Here is a 16,388-nt window from a genome sequence, read left to right as displayed (position 1 = left end):
GTGGTGAGGATTGACTAGAAGCATTTAACCTCTTCCTCATACTTGTTGCTATATAGCGGAGATGCTTACCAGTAAGAGGGTGGTGAACCCTGGGCTGGAAAAAAATGCTTTTTTCAATAAGCCCTGTAAAATCCACTGAAGGTTTCCTAGCTGTGACTGGTCCTGTGACTGGAAGAATCACCATTTGGTGGCATGGTTCATTTCGTCCAAATTGCAAATCAGAGGATGGGGCAGGGGAACAAAAATTCAGGCATTGGAATGGGCTGCCCAGGGAGGTGGTGGATTCTCTGTCCTTGGAGGTTTTTAAGAAGAGACTGATGTGGCACTCAGTGCCATGGTCGGGTAACCACAGTGACAGTGGATTAAGGGTGGGACTTGATGATCTCAGAGGCCCTTTCCAACCTGGCTAATTCTGTGATTCTGTGAAAAAGCTTGGTTTTCCCATAAGGCATGCATTTAAAAATAGGTATAGCACAGGGAGATACGCTGATTCTAGAGGCTTGAAGAGCAGACTGTGGGACTTCAGTTATTTTGCATCCTGGTTTATTTTTGTTTGTTTTATTTAGATCTCAGTTGAGGCGTATTTGAATAACTTGTACTTTAGAGGAGGTCAGGAGGTTTTATTTCCTTGTGTAATGGCAGGGTGCAGTGGCACAGGTGTTTTCCAGTCATTTAAATATTTGGAAACAACATTCTTATCATCAAAGATGCAAATAAATACCTATGGATCATGGACAAGCTGGGCTAGAAATAGATAATTCTTTAATTACGGATAACTTACTAGCTTGCTTTTGATAACAACCACAGTCATTACTTGCTTTATCATGTGTCCAGCACATTGCAGAAAAATCTTTGATGAACAGTTTTGGTATACTATTTTTATGGGTTTTGAAGTCAGTTCAGCTGCTTGGTTTGGTAGTCTTGTTTGCAGAAAATGAGCCTTGTTCTATGGGCTGTTATTTTTCCTCCACACAGGGAAAGGAAGGTGGATATTAGAAATACCAAGGGTGCTGATCAGTGACTCAGTTCCATTTATCTTACCCGTGTTACGTATGAGGTGGACCTTTGCTTCTCCACCTCTGGAAGGTCACTGACCACTTCAAGGCTGGGTTCAGAGCTTCAGTTCCTCTCTGTTCTTCTTGAACAGGAGATTTGGGGGGAGGGGGGGAGGGGAAGGGGCTGGGGTGTAGTGGGGGGAGAAGAAACCTATTCCTGGGTGTTTGCTGAAGGCTGATGCTACAGACTCCAGAACTGTGGATGTACAACCCAGATACATTGCACTTTCCCTGCCTCCTGGCTAAAAAAGTTTCTCAGCTGATGGGCCACAGCAGGTATCTCTGCAAGGAAACTAGTCCCGAAGTGCTGACACTGTTCCCCACCTTCGGTGGGATTTCACCAATGACTGGAAAGCAGATGACTGAAATTAGTAGGAAAAATATCTAGCAAATCATGCTTTGTGTATAGTAAATTATGTGTGATAGGAGTGTAGTCTGAAGTACATTGATAAAGTTCAGTCTTTGCATTACCAGGGCAGTCTTATAAAATAATCTAAAATGTGATTAAAATCTGTATTGTAAATTACAGTTTCTTCTTTGGAATCAAATCATGATTAGACTTGATCCTTGCTTAGCTTGTTTTTACTAAAATGTATTTCACTACTGACTTAATGGAGATGTTTTTGGCAAGACAAATGGGAGTGAATTGTTTGTAGATGTGGGTGTAGAAATCCACAGAAATATTTTCTTGGAATAGTAGTACTGAGAAAGGAAGTGGAGAGGGAGTGGAAAACTATGTACCTTGAAGAAAGATATGAGGGAGAAAACTGATCTATTTACTGATACGGAAAGGAAATATTGAAGACATTAAAGAATGCATACTTCGGAACTGTTCATTGATTTTGTTCCTCTTCTGTGAGGTAGGATAACAAAAGGGAGGCTACTAGTAGCTCTTCTGTCTTTTCGGCATGTGAGATTAAGAAGAGGGGGAAAAAAAGAACAGTACAGTCATGCAAAATGAGCTATACCTGGCAGGATATTGCAGAGCGTGGCAGTTGGGTGCAAGGTTCGTGGAGTTTCCTAGAAAGGAATTTACCACAGTAATCCAAAATATGAATGCAGCCCCCAGCTCAGCAGAATTCATACTTAATGGTGGGTTAGAAGGCTTTGTTTTGCTTTTTGAAGACTAGCTTCTGTTTTGACATATCCCAAATGTGCTGTTAATGATTCTCATAAAAGGGAAATGATGGAAAATGTTTTCTCCTTTTCTAAAATTGAACATGTTGTGTAAGTTAAATCACACCTTGTTACACATTGTTTTGTAAGTTAAATCACTGTACCTTGTTCTCCAAGCTTTCAACTCCTGTAGTTCTGTGACTCCTGTGATACCTTAGAGCCATTCTTAGGGTTGTTGATATTCAGGCATACAGTCAAGTTTCCTTTTGTCAGCTGTAGCAACTTTTTTCACGAATCTGTTACTTTCAAGGCTTTGTGCTATCACAGATTTTTTAGCTGGTATGTGCCCTGCCTTTTTCAAGAGGCCACTGTTCCTATCATGAAATGAGAACTGTTCTTATGTTTCAGCTACTGCATGTAAGTCTGGCATGTTAGTTGAAGCCACCAGGTACAGATATATTTACAGATATATTTTGTACTGATAGTGGAAACAGACAATTGCAGTGACTGAGCTGAGGGGTAGATTTGACTCTTACAGGAGGAGGTGATTTTGGAAAAGTGAGGGCAGAGGAAGAGGGTTAAGCATAGTAGAAGAAAAGCCACATCATGTTGGACAAAGTCTGTCCAGACAGTTACCCGATGTCTGACAGTGATGAGTAATAGATGTCTGGTAAAGATACTGCATAATGATCCTACAGCTTCCAGCAGCCTATGGTTCAGGGACTTCCTCAGCTCTCGGCAGTACTAGTGGTGCAACAGTCTTCAACCAGCTTGACTTCTGCCACCGTTTTGTTGGCTCTTTAAACCTACAGAAATTTGTGAAGTCCATAGCATCCAGTACTGAGTCAAGTTCAGAAACCTCTTCATGTCTGCCCCTTTTTCCTCCCCCCCCCCCCCCCCTTGGAAGACACATAAAATGTCATATCAATTCTCAGTGCTGCTTCTGACTGTATGAACCTGTGTCATATCCTCTCTTAGTCATCCTTCCCCAGGATGAAGAATCCTTTGGGGGTTCAAACAGCTAAGAGATGCTGATGTCACAGCTGTTTGCTCAGTGGATGTCATTTAGAGCTCTTGGCTTAATTATCTTTTAATGCAAGCTCATTTGACTTGGCTCATATAAATGCAAGACAACTTTAAAAGAATGTGGGTATGCAGCTACAGCAATTCAGCTTCTCAAGCAGTGATATTTTCTTTGTGGCTTTTGCACAACTTTTCAAGTAAGCAGAAAGAATAAGGGGTGGCATATAATTTACTGAAATCTGAGTTAGACTGAAAAAATTTTAAGAAATTGAGAGCTTTGCATGAGAAGAAAACCACGACAAGTACAAAGAAGCAGGATGAAGAATAAATTATATGGAAGAGAGCATGTTATGGTACTGATTCATAGTTTAAATATAATTTAAACATGCCAACCCACTGATTATTAAGTGATACTATCACTCAGGAGATTCTTGCAGTGTTATTTTTATGTCTGTTGAGCAAAGCTAAATATGGGATCTCACTTTTTCCCCGCTGCCTGTTATATTCTGTGCTGTTGTATATGCTTATAATGTATCTGAGAGTTTTTCCAATTTTATAAGAAGATAATAGGTACCTAATGTCACCTTCCTCCTCTTGAATTCATTGCAGACCAGAACTCTGTATCATCAGTGATTCAAGCTAGTGCCAGAACTGGACTTAATTTCTCTGAAGTGTGTTAACATTACACAGAAAATAACTGTAGCTGGTTTGGATGGGATTTGTGTTTTCCTAGAGATTGCAGATACCTACAGATACCACTTCTTGTCATCAATGGGAGAAGTAGTCTTAAAACGAGTATTTTTTCCTGTCTTTAGGTTTTCTTTCCCTACCATCTTCAGATTCTCTAAGGTGAATACCCCAAGTCTGTTAATTTTACATGGAAGCTGTTGGTTAAAATGGAGGTATTTATTTGCTTAAAAGTAGTCTGGTGCTCAGATGCTTTGCTGAGCTGAAGGAGACCAAAGTGTTTCGTAAACTAATCCTCACTGTGTCCCTGTGAAGCCAGTGACTGCTTCTTTCTCATGTTACAGACTCGGGGCCCAAATAAGCTGTGGTTCATGCAGCAAGCTAGTGGCAGATGCATGATTAAAATGCAAATTTCCACTCTTCATCTCTTATGCAAGTTTTTCAATTTTTCATTTCTCATTTTCTGAGAAAAACGGTAAAAATTATTCCATTAATATTGCCTATTTCGATAAAAATGTGCTATATGTCCTAGTGTGCTCTCCTGTATTGACTGGATTTAAGTCATTGTTCAATTCACTTGTATGCAAAGAAGCAAATGGTTTCTGAATAATTCCTTCCAGCAGAACTTGGTATTGTTGTAACCATGAATGAGGAACAGAAGAGAGTTCGCCAGTTTCTGTGGAATTTACAGAGAATAACTGTAAAAAAGAAACAAAGGGAGGGGTGGGGGAGAATTGAATTCACTGGAAGCATTTTAGATACACAAACTACAGTTCAATGTTGTGGCTTCTGGCTTATGTTTCTTTGTTTCAGTGGGCAAGATCTGAAGGTGTTGCAAATGTCTAAGAGCAGACTGAAAATATCAGTGTCTTGAGGTCAGTTAAGAGCACTTGGATGCTTACGGGATAATGTTTGCTATCCAGGAACTGGAAAAGACAATCCCATTTCTGCAGGAAGATACATCTGTGCAGAAGAACTATGAAAATCTCAAAATTTTCTACAAGAACTTTATGGAATGCTAGATATGGCACACGGCAGCGCAGAGCAGAGAGCAGCAGCCAGCTTCCAGAGGGCAGGCGCGAGGCAGGCGCGAGGGCAGGCAGGGAGCAACTAGTAGCTAGATACATCATGGTCACAACGTGGCCAAAAACCATAGTGAAAAAGAATGTGGGGACTCAGATGGAGCTCCCAAGCAGGCATGCAGCAGTGCAGGTCTCTGGCTGCAGTGAATGCCTGTGCCTGGCACTGGTATCAAAGGGAACCAGTGACACCGCATGTGTGCGGTGTGAGCAAGTAAATGATCTCCTCAGGCAGGTAGTTAAACTGACAGAGGAGGTGGAGAGACTGAGAACCATTAGAGAATGTGAGAGGGAAATAGACTGGTGGAATCACACCCTGAGGCAGGGGCAGATGGGAGAGGTTGAGGAAGTGATGGATCCCCCCCCCCTCCTGTCACCAGACAGAAGGAGAGGACTTAAGAGATATGAATGAATGGAAGGAGGTCCGGCCTCGGAAGGGCACGAAAAAATCCTCCCAACCCCCTCCACCCTCCCAATTGCCCTTGAAGAATAGGTATGAGGCCTTGGAAATTCAGGGACAGGAAAATGTAGTTACAGAGGTAGACTTACCTAGTGAACCACCTAGGACTCGTCAGTCACCCCGTGTCCTTAGGACTTCTTCAATCAAGAAGGAAAGGAGAGTAGCTGTGGTGGGTGACTCCCTTCTGAGGGGGACAGAAGGGCCCATCTGTCGACTGGACCCATCCCACAGGGAGGTCTGTTGCCTCCCTGGGGCTCGGATTAGAGATGTTAAAAGGAAACTCCCTAATCTTGTGGGTTCCTCTAATTACTATCCACTGCTGATTTTTCAGGTTGGCAGTGATGAAATTATCACAAGAAATGTAAGGGCAATGAAGAGTGACTTCAGGGCCCTGGGACGGTTAGTTAGGGGGTCTGGAGCGCAAGTAGTGTTTGCCTCCATCCCTCCTGTAAGAATGGGTGGGGAGGTATATAGGAAGAGTTTACAGGTCAACGAGTGGCTAAGAGACTGGTGCCAAAGACAGGGTTTTGGTTTTTTTGATCATGGGATGCTATATGAGACACCTGGCCTGGTGGTAGCAGGTGGGATGCACCTGTCCCAGAGGGGGAAGAGGCTTTTGGGGCAGGACTTAGCAGGGCTCATTGAGAGAGCTTTAAACTAGATGTGAAGGGGGAAGGGGAGAAAACTGGGTCTGTTAGGGACAAACACAAGAAGAACGAACCGGGGCCCGAAGGCAGGTGGTCTAGGGAGGATTTAGTCCCACCAGTGTGCTCTGTTTGTTTCCTGAAATGTCTGTATACTAATGCACGCAGCATGGGGAATAAGCAAGAAGAGTTAGAGGTCAGTGTACGGGCTAAGGGTTATGATCTGGTAGCGATAACAGAGACATGGTGGGATAGGTCACATGACTGGAATGTAGCCATGGATGGTTATGTGCTTTTTCGGAAAGATAGGGCGGGGAAGTGAGGTGGTGGAGTTGTTCTTTATGTGAGAGAGCAACTAGAATGTGTTGAGTTTTGTGCAGGGGCTGATGAGGGGCAAGTTGAAAGTTTGTGGGTAAGAATTAAGGGGCAGGCTGGTGTGGGCGATACAGTTGTGGGGGTCTACTACAGACCTCCTGATCAAGGCGAGGAGGTTGATGAGGCCTTCTACAGGCAGCTGAAAGCAGCCTCACGACTTCAGTCCCTAGTCCTCATGGGAGATTTTAACTACCCCGATATCTGCTGGTTGACTCACACAGCCAGCCTTTCACAGTCTAGGAGGTTCCTCCAGTGCATTGATGATAACTTCTTAATGCAAATGGTGGACAAGCCGACTAGAAGAGGAGCGCTGCTGGATCTTGTACTAACCAACAAGGAGGGCCTTGTTGAAGCAGTGGTGGTCAATGGCAGCCTTGGCTGCAGTGATCATGAGATGGTAGAGTTCAGGATCCTGTGTGGAAGGAACAAAATACCCAGTAGGACCAGAACCCTGGACTTCCACAGGGCAAACTTTGGCCTCCTCAATCAACTGTTAAGAGAAATCCCATGGGACAAGGTGTTAGAAGATAAAGGGGCTCAAGATAGCTGGTCAATATTCAAGGACCACTATTTGCAAGCACAGGATCAGAGCATCCCTATGGTTAGGAAATCTAGTAAGGGAGCTAGGAGACCAGCATGGTTAAAAAAGGAACTGCTGGGAAAACTTAAGTGGAAAAGGAAAATCTACAGATCATGGAAGGGGGGGCTGGTCACTTGGGAGGAATATAGGACTGTTGTCAGAGGATGTAGGGAGGCAATTAGGAAAGCTAAGGCCTCCTTGGAACTTAACCTTGCAAGTCAGGTTAAGGATAATAGAAAGGGCTTTTTCAAATACATAGCTAGCAAAACTAACACTAGAGGCAATATTGGCCCACTAAGGAATGAGCTGGGAGCCCTGGTGACAGAGGATATAAAGAAGGCAGAGGTGCTGAACGCCTTCTTTGCCTCTGTCTTTACTCCTGCAGGGTTTCCGCATGAGCCCCAGATTCATTTAGCCCCAGAAGTAGTCAAGATAGATGAGGAGTTTGACATAGTAGATGAGGATTGGGTTAGGGATCAGCTGAGTAATCTGGACATCCATAAGTCAATGGGTCCAGATGGAATGCATCCAAGGGTGCTGAGGGAGCTGGCGGAGGTCATTGCTAGGCCACTCTCCATTATCTTCAGTAAGTCATGGGTAACAGGAGAGGTGCCTGAGGACTGGAGGATAGCAAATGTCACTCCAGTCTACAAGAAGGGCAAGAAGGAGGACCCGGGTAACTATAGACCGGTCAGCCTCACCTCCATCCCTGGAAAGATGATGGAACAACTTGTTCTTGTCACTATCTCCAGGCATATCAAGGACATGGGGGTCATCAAGAGCAGTCATCATGGTTTTATCAAGGGTGAATCATGTTTGACTAACCTCATAGCCTTCTATGAGGAAATTACTAGGTGGATAGATGATGGAAGAGCGGTAGATGTGGTTTATCTTGATTTCAGTAAAGCATTTGACACCGTCTCTCACAGCATCCTTGTAGATAAGTTGATCAAGTACGGGTTTGGTGATCAGGTAGTGAGGTGGATCAGGAACTGGTTGAAAGGAAGGAGTCAGAGAGTTGTAGTCAATGGGGCAGAATCTGGTTGGAGGTGTGTGACTAGTGGAGTCCCTCAGGGGTCGGTACTGGGACCGGTGTTGTTCAGTATCTTCATCAACGACTTGGATGAGGGTATAGAATGTACCCTCAGCAAGTTTGCTGATGACACTAAGCTGGGAGGAGTGGCTGACACACCAGAAGGCTGTGCTGCCATTCAGAGAGACTTAGACAGGCTGGAGAGTTGGGCAGGGAGAAACATGATGAAATTCAACAAGGGGAAGTGTAGAGTTTTGCATTTGGGGAAAAACAACACAATGTCCCAGTATAGGTTGGGGGCTGACCTGCTGGAGAGCAGTGTAGGTGAAAGAGACCTGGGGGTCCTGGTAGACAAGAAGATGACCATGAGCCAGCAATGTGCCCTTGTGGCCAAGAAGGCCAATGGCATCCTGGGGTGCATTAGAAAGGGTGTGGTTAGTAGGTCAAGAGAGGTTCTCCTCCCCCTCTATTCTGCATTGGTGAGGCCACACCTGGAGTATTGTGTCCAGTTCTGGGCCCCTCAGTTCAAGAAGGACAGGGAAGTGCTTGAAAGAGTCCAGCGCAGAGCTACTAAGATGATTAAGGGAGTGGAACATCTCCCTTATGAAGAAAGGCTGAGGGAGCTGGGTCTCTTTTTAGTTTGGAGAAAAGGAGACTGAGGGGTGACTTCATCAATGTTTTCAAATATGTAAGGGGTGAGTGTCAGGGAGATGGAGTTAGGCTTTTCTCAGTGGTGACCAGTGATAGGACAAGGGATAATGGGTGTAAATTGGAGCATAGGAGGTTCAAGTTGAATATCCGAAAAAATTTTTTTACTGTAAGGGTGACAGAGCCCTGGAACAGGCTGCCCAGGGGGATTGTGGAGTCTCCTTCACTGGAGACATTCAAAACCCACCTGGACACGTTCCTATGCGATGTACTCTAGGTGGCCCTGCTCTGGCAGGGGGGTTGGACTAGATGATCTTTCAAGGTCCCTTCCAACCTCTAGGATTCTATGATTCTATGATTCTATGATATTTAATCTGCTGCATCAGGTGCTTCCCTGACAATTATCTAAGTGAGCCCAAGTGGCTGCTACAGAGCTAATTCACACAAATATGGGTGAAGGATAAAAGCCCAGTTGTCACTGTGGAGAGGGGAACCTCTTTTCTTGTACAAAACTTGACTTTGCCTCTGATCTTTCAGCCTCATTCTTAACAGAGATCTACTAAATGCCTTCTAAAAAGGCTAGGAATTAAATTCGTGGCTCTTCTGTATGCTGTAAGCTTCATGGCTTACCATGAAGAGTGGTTTCTTGGGTGCCACCCAAGAGTGGTTTTGCTTGCTGTAATTTCATTCTTGTTCCCACAGACAAACTGATAGTCCACAGGCTACGAATCGCCTGTTCCCTTGAGAAGAAATCTTCCCACCACTCTCCCACCTGTCTCCCATCATCCTTTCTAATCCATAGATGATTACATTATTTTGCATATCACCTAAACCTGTGTAATTAAACTTTCTCTACTTATATACAGAAGTTTTACATTTGCTTTTGACCCAAAGAGAGAGTTGTGTGCCCAAAAGATTTAATTAGACCAGCTGATGGAGATAATTTTTATCTTGCAGACTTTGTCTTATACAGTAAATATTGTGCATATTAGCAATTCTATCTCTTGTTTCATGGTGCTTTGGAAAGATTTGTTTTAGGAAATGTGCTCATCAGTGTTTGCCTATTATACAATTTTATTTGTTTTCTGTGTGCCAAAAAATCAGTAAAAATAGTTCCTTCCCAGGAAATTCGGAAAATCTAGTGCAATGTAACTTATTTTGGACAAAGTTTTGTTATTCTTATCATGTTTGTATCTCTGTTCCTCACTCACTCTTTCTGTCTGTGCTTTGATTTTCTTCTGAAACTGCTGGGCATGGGAGAAGACTCAATGGTGGCAGCAATCAGTATATGTTAGGGGTTCTACATTTTAAAGTCAGCTGGAATTTTTTGGCTGTTATAAACATTGTGATTCTAACAGTTACTTCACTGTGTTAATGTGCTTTACTGTGAATGTACTCATTCTTTCCAGCTTTTGCACACATGGGTGGAAAAGTAGGTTCCTCCAAACATGCTATTAGCATAGTGAATAGAAGTAATTTCAAAACAAGTCAGTGGAAGAAAATAAGGTGGAACCAGATAGGAAAGCCTTTGGCCACCCTATTTGCCTTTTGGCAACTATTGATTTTCTAATGATAAGGTTAAGATTTTTTGAGATGAGGACTTTTAGGGCACTTCAAACATTGTCCTGAAATTAGTATCTTTGTTGTAGTTAGCCAGCTTGAAGGCTTTTAAAGGTGTGCATGCTATATACTTCAGGAGTTTGTTTTGCACCCCTTTCTGTTCGGCAGTTGTAGCTACTTAGGAGCCTTTTCATGCCAACTTCTTGTCCCTTTCCTTTGAGTTTCTCACTACCCTTTGATCTCCTACCAGACAATTGCCTGTGCTAGTCATGCAGCACTAACCAGTGTGGTGCTATAATGCATGGGAAAATATTTTACTTGATGTGTGTGGTTTTCCCCCATCCTTCCTCAGCTTATTCTTTCATGGCAGTTATATACCCTGAAGTTAAATGGTGTAGTAGTCGTATAGAGTAGTGCCACCAGGCACTATAGCTAGTGGTATTCAGAGGAACAGCAGTGGGGTTTCTTCTAGTTTAACTTTTATTTTTAAGACCTGTGAACCATGCATCCTTAAAATATGCTTTAAGAGAAGCATTCATTTCTTTGTAGTTATGGAAATAAGCATATTTTGTTCACAAAGTTGCAGGAAGGTGCAGGGGTGCAAGCATTTTCTAGCATGTTTTACATGTTTTGTTACGCTAAGCATTTGACAGCAGAGAAGTGTGGAATGTCTTGGTGTATTTCTCACATTTTGAGTGGTGTCAGGTGATGTTTTGAATTACCTCCTGAAAGAATCTGATTCCTTTCCAGGAAGCCACCCCCAGACCCTGTAACAGATAAGCCTGCCCCTTGCTTCTCTATCTCAGGTGGCTTAGATGTTACCCCTTGGTTGTACAGTGCATATGGTGCTAGTTTTTGCTGGTGTGGAACAATGTGGACTTGTATGAGTGTAGTAGTGGCACAAGTTAAAAGTGGTGAAGGAGTATGTGAGGAGAGTGGAGATGCTGCAGCCTGTTCAGTGGCTCATTGCTGTCTGCCTGCTGGGTTTGCTGTCCACACAGCTCAGATGCTCTGCTGGCAGGGACAGCCTTGTTAGGTAGTCACTGTTTTTACTTGGATACTGTGCAAAGTAAATCTTTTTTTTCTTTTTTCTTTAAGGTGTTGTAAGCTGAGTTGGCTGATATGATTAGTATAAGAAGTTCATGCTTGCTTGCTTGCAGGAGGTATGTGTAAGCAAAAATCTGGATTGTGTGGAACAGCACTACTACCCTTGCAAGAGACTGATGCGGTAATAGCGACTCTTGTCTAGGAGTGTACCATCAAGATGAGTTGCTCACATCATGAGCTCCTTTAGAAGACCTCCTGCTTGTGTGGGTTTAGCAGATTCTGGTGGCAGTAGCTAGCCCTCTCTGGTCTTTTTTGTTTTTTTTTAATGTAAATGGTCCTCTGGAGCCTTCATCTGACCATTGTTTGTCTTTTAGTGAAGGTGGTATAGAAAAATAGCATCAAAGGGAAATGGCTAAATCTTGGGTGGAGGAGGAAAAAGTGCTACATAAAAACATTCAAGTGCATTGGAACCTGAAAGGAAGTTGGGTTTTTAAATTGTTCAAATGGATTTTCTCATTCCCCCTGGGAATTTTACTCGAACTGTACACGTCCAACCAAATAACTGCACTCTCTAGAGCATAACTGGCCACAAAGGCAATTGCTACACTTGCCTTTGTGTGCTGTTATCAGAAGACTTCCAGAGTGGAAATAAACAAGTAAGTAATTCGGATCGGGTTATCAACATGCACTAATTTATAATGAAAGCCAGTACCTGTTCCACAGGATAGAAAAGGTGCTTCTTTCAGCAAGAGAATTTCAAGTAGACAGCAAGAAGGAAGTGTTGAAATGGTTGCCTCTATTGTAAGGGAAAACTATATAGTAAATCTTCTGATTTGTGCTAAGTATCTCCTTACTGCTTTGTTATTTTTATTTTCTAGTGGGCAATCTCATTACCCATCCTTGGGGTGACCTGTGTTTGCACTTGAATGGGATAGTTGGAAAATCTTGGTAGTTTGCAGAATGACGCTGCCAAACAAGGTGGAATGCTTTGTACAAAACAAAATATGCTTGACATAGGACAAGTATTTTCAATATTGGTTTTCAAGAGTGACATATTGAAGGGCTAGTAGTACCTAGCAAAATTGTGATAAAATATTTTTTAGAAGTACGTTTTGCATAAACATTTTGGATTTACTTGATGTAGCTGATCAGTTAACAAACTAGTTAACTCTTTGTATCACATTATAATTAATATTCTATTGTCCTCTAGGTATATGCCATATGATATTCTGTGGTTCTATCTGACAACTTTTTAACGAATGTTAAGGAGTTGGGGCACCAACCCATAAAAAAGAAAATCTAAGTGCTGGATCAGGTTTCTTTAAAGTTTTTAATCAAAGAGATACTTCAGTGGTTGTTCTAGCTTAATATAAATACTGCCTTTATATTAGTTGAAAAGCTCCGTCTCTATTCAGCTTTTGACACCACTTCTAAAGCATAGAAATTATTTGAGTTTTCACTGCTGAAAGATAAGGAGCTGAGTGTGAAGGCATGTGTGGTGGAAGCAAGCTGTTCCACAGTGCTCATAATGCATTGGGTAGTTAATCTTCAGAGCAGAGGGTTAGGTTTGGGAAACAGTTTCTCAAAGTACAAAAGGAGACTGATGAAAGTCATTTTTCTACAGCTAACAGGTGGGAGAAACACTGCTGGAGAGCTTAGCCTAATCTTTGGACTCTGAGATGGTTACTCCCGTTAATGTTTCATTGCCGTCATTGTGGTTGTGCATACATCTGGAGATTCATTGTCTCCCATGAAAAAGGGTAATCCAGCCAGTTCAGTAGTAACAACTCTCCTGCCTTGAAACTGTGAAGTATCAGATTTTGCAGCATGTGGAACAAAAAGCTCATTTTCTGCTTCTCAGAATAATATTATAGTTGTCACATTTCTCCTTCATTAGAGTGCCTGACACTTCAGGCTTCCTTTTGTTAATGAAAGAGAAAGAGGATCTTTATGATTTCCACACATTGGTAGTTTTTATCTTCATAATTCATTTTGCTATTTAATTCGTGTCTTACTCCTAAATCTCCTTCACGATTTAGTTTAGGAACTTAAGTTTCAGCTAGCTGAAACTCAGGCAGCCCACTCAAAAATACCATGCCTAGGAAATGTTAATTAAAAAAAAATTAAAAAGTTCTGCAAGCTCTCTGAATACTATGCACATAGCTGACCAGAAACCTGAGAAAAGTAGTCAAGAGTTCTGCATTTCTTGATGCAAACTGGAAAAGGATGGTGGTGAGGGTGGGCCAGGCACTAATAGTTTTGATAGGTTTTCATCACTAATTGCTTCAGGAAAAGGTGGAAACAATACTTGTAAATGAAATGGAAGTATCCCTGCCTTCTGGGTGTTCGGTGCAGAGAGCTAGAGCAGTCATGTTGCTTCCAAGATTTTTAGCAGCTGGAAAAATCCATCTTGCTGTACAAGGTGTGGATGACTTTCTTACAGGGCTGTTCCTGATGCACTTTTACTAGCAAGCGCATCCCACTGTGAGTGTATTATAAGTTTGTAGGCTCTCTGCCTCAGCTAATTAAAGGTGTTGACTAAGTTGGATCAGCATGAATATAAATAAAATTTTGTTTGGTATTTTACATATTTAAGTGCTTTTTACTGCTTCACATGTGGAAGGAAGGCTTGTCTCTTCAGCATCCTTTCCATAAAGGAAAACAATGAGGAGTTTGTTCAGCTTCTGCCTGCAGAAGAAATAGATTTAGGCATTCTCTGCATAACTATGGGGAAGAAGGGGTTGCTAATGTTCTTATTGTTCAGCTTCTTTCTTAGTTGCATAATAGAAGTTAACTGAAAAAACTCTATAAAAAATAAGCGGTGGAACTACGAAGAAATTGTTCTGTACTGAGTTACCATACCATATGCTTTTGAGTTTAATTTTGTTGAAGATATCCATACTATTTTTTCAAGCTGTTACACCGGGGCAAATGACCAGTAGGGACTGAGTGACTGATAACTTGGTAAATAGCCTGTTTTAGTGGCTGTTCTTGAGAAAATGTGTCTTGAAATTTCCTGGTTTTTTTCTTTTTCTTCTGTAGCATAGTTTGCCCTGCAGTCCGAAAGCCAGCCTCTTACTAAAAAATAAAATCTGTGTTTGTTCCAGTGACTTTATAACATGCAAGACACTGATGCCAGGGGGAGCTCCCCTGCTTTTCTCCGGGCTCAGAATGGGAGCAGTCACAGGTGTTCGGGGTACGTCCCAGGGAGGATCGCCCCTCTCCGTCCCCCGCCGCCATCGCAGAGCCACGCTGCAGCCGAATTTACCTCTGCCAGGCAAGAAGCTCGGACAAGGCTCCCCTCCCTGCCAGTGGATCAGCATCGCCGACAGGCAGCAGCAGCCACCAGGCATAAAAATACTCTCATTTGCTTTGCCATTTCTAGCCTTTCACTTTTCATTGCACTTGGGATTTTTTTAGGAATAGCTTCAAAATATGCTCCAGACGGTAAGTTTGTTTGCAAACAAATCATCCTTTGAATTACGGTCCCTGTGAATATCATTCAGTAATTCAGCATCAGAAGTAGTGTTAAAAGTTAAATGCAAAAATAGGATGCCTACTGCAGTTTCAAGATGGAGGGAAGCACTTTCTGGGGGCTTTTTATTAGCACCTTTTTCTGTTATCGGTGTAATTTTTCTATTTTTTTATGAATGTTTCGATATACTTGAAACAGAAAGTTGTAATAGTAAATACAGACTACTGGTAAGGGAAAAAGAAGCTTTAATATTGTGTAAGTGTAATTATTTTTGTCTGCAGAAGAAGCTGTCTGATAAATTCACAAATTGCAGCAAAACTAAGTCCTGTTTAAGCAGTAGCTAAGGAAGGTAGTAGAAGTGTTAGAGTAAAACCATTTTAAAAAATTAGCCAGTATTTATATCAACAGTGTGTTTGCTGTGTTTATATACAAATTGAGCAGTGACCTTTTTGATCTATTAGCCTTGATTTTTATTTTTTTTTTCAGCTCCTCTTAAAAAAACTGTGCAACTTTCATTGTATTGGAAAAGCCTCACAAATGTGTCAGTGGTTATAAAACATGAACAAGTGATGTGATTTAACTGCTGATCACTAAGTATACATCCCTATGGCCAAGTACTGCTAGAGGTTGCTACGGGGTACTGTTACCAAAGGTTGATATTGTAGTTTGAATTACTGGTCATTTTGTTATGTTTTTTTTAGTGTAGAAGTCTGGTTTGTAAAAGCTACACAGAGTGAAGTTTAAAGTGTTGGTTAATGTAACACAATAGACTCTTTAGTGGCTTTTGGCATAGTAAGACAAAAGATTCCATTTCTGTGTGCCACAGTCTGAACAAATTAGATAACCAATTAAAGATTTCAGATGGCTGCAGAAAATGAATGAATACGCCTAAAAGATGCACACATTCTTGGTGGTGGCACGCTGAGGTCTTCTTGGGTTAAGTTACCAAGTTTTCCTAATAATGATGAAAATAAAAAAATAAAAAAAAACAAAGCTGAGGGAGTAATACATGGAAAGATACTTCTCTGTTGTGATCTAGAAGGCTGGTAACAGAGGTGCATGTAAGTATTTTATAGCCAAGTTCAAGAAAAGTCTGAAGGCTGAATTAGCCACTTGACTCTGAGAAGCCCTTTGAAGGGGAAAAAACCAAGACTTGAGCTTTTAATTAACTGAAAGTTGCAGATTTTATGGTGGTTTTAGTAGAAGTAGGGTGTTACTGTGCGTTTGGAATATGTATAATAGTAGTTTCTTCAGGCTTTTAGAGCTGATAACAGGAAGGAGATGGCTCACCTTTTTAAAAAATGTAAGTGGTTTTGGAATGGTTTTGCTTCATCCCCAGCAGCTTAGTCCAGAAGCATTGAGTTGTGCAATTTTTTTGCATGGAATGAATGGCCAGCAGATGTGGATGGATCACTGGGGATATTGAGGATGTTGCAGGAAGAGTTGCTGTCATTAAGCAGACAGCCTGTTTTCTGTCTACATTTTGTCTATGTGTCGTGACTTACATAACAGCCAAAGAGTAAGCTGAGGTCCTGACTGCTTTCCTGCAATATCCCACTGCTTCTCAATGGAAGTTGAGGCCAGTTTTCAGCATTAATTGTTGCAG

The 16,388-nt window shown here is 42.0% G+C and overlaps 1 protein-coding gene across 5 annotated transcripts in view; it reads left to right on the top strand.

Moving 5' to 3' along the window:
• The window catches only part of CEMIP2 (cell migration inducing hyaluronidase 2), a 49,743-nt gene that overhangs the window by 2,639 nt on the left and 30,716 nt on the right, over positions 1 to 16,388 (top strand). For 4 of the 5 annotated variants that reach the window (XR_011723443.1, XM_071731884.1, XM_071731886.1 and 1 more), the window contains exon 2: positions 14,415 to 14,754. Coding sequence is in view for 4 of the 5 variants with exons in the window: in XM_071731884.1 (XP_071587985.1) it covers positions 14,427 to 14,754 (328 nt within the window). In the remaining variant the exon portion in view is untranslated. Of the gene's footprint in view, positions 1 to 13,045; positions 13,068 to 14,414; positions 14,755 to 16,388 lie in introns of those variants that run through there. The other variant, XM_071731885.1, reaches the window with a different exon arrangement.

This window comes from Heliangelus exortis, chromosome Z, assembly GCF_036169615.1.
Source record: "Heliangelus exortis chromosome Z, bHelExo1.hap1, whole genome shotgun sequence".
NCBI classification, from domain to species: Eukaryota; Metazoa; Chordata; class Aves; order Apodiformes; family Trochilidae; genus Heliangelus; species Heliangelus exortis.
Note: the sequence above shows the minus strand (reverse complement) of the source record. Positions and strands in the feature narration are given on the sequence as shown.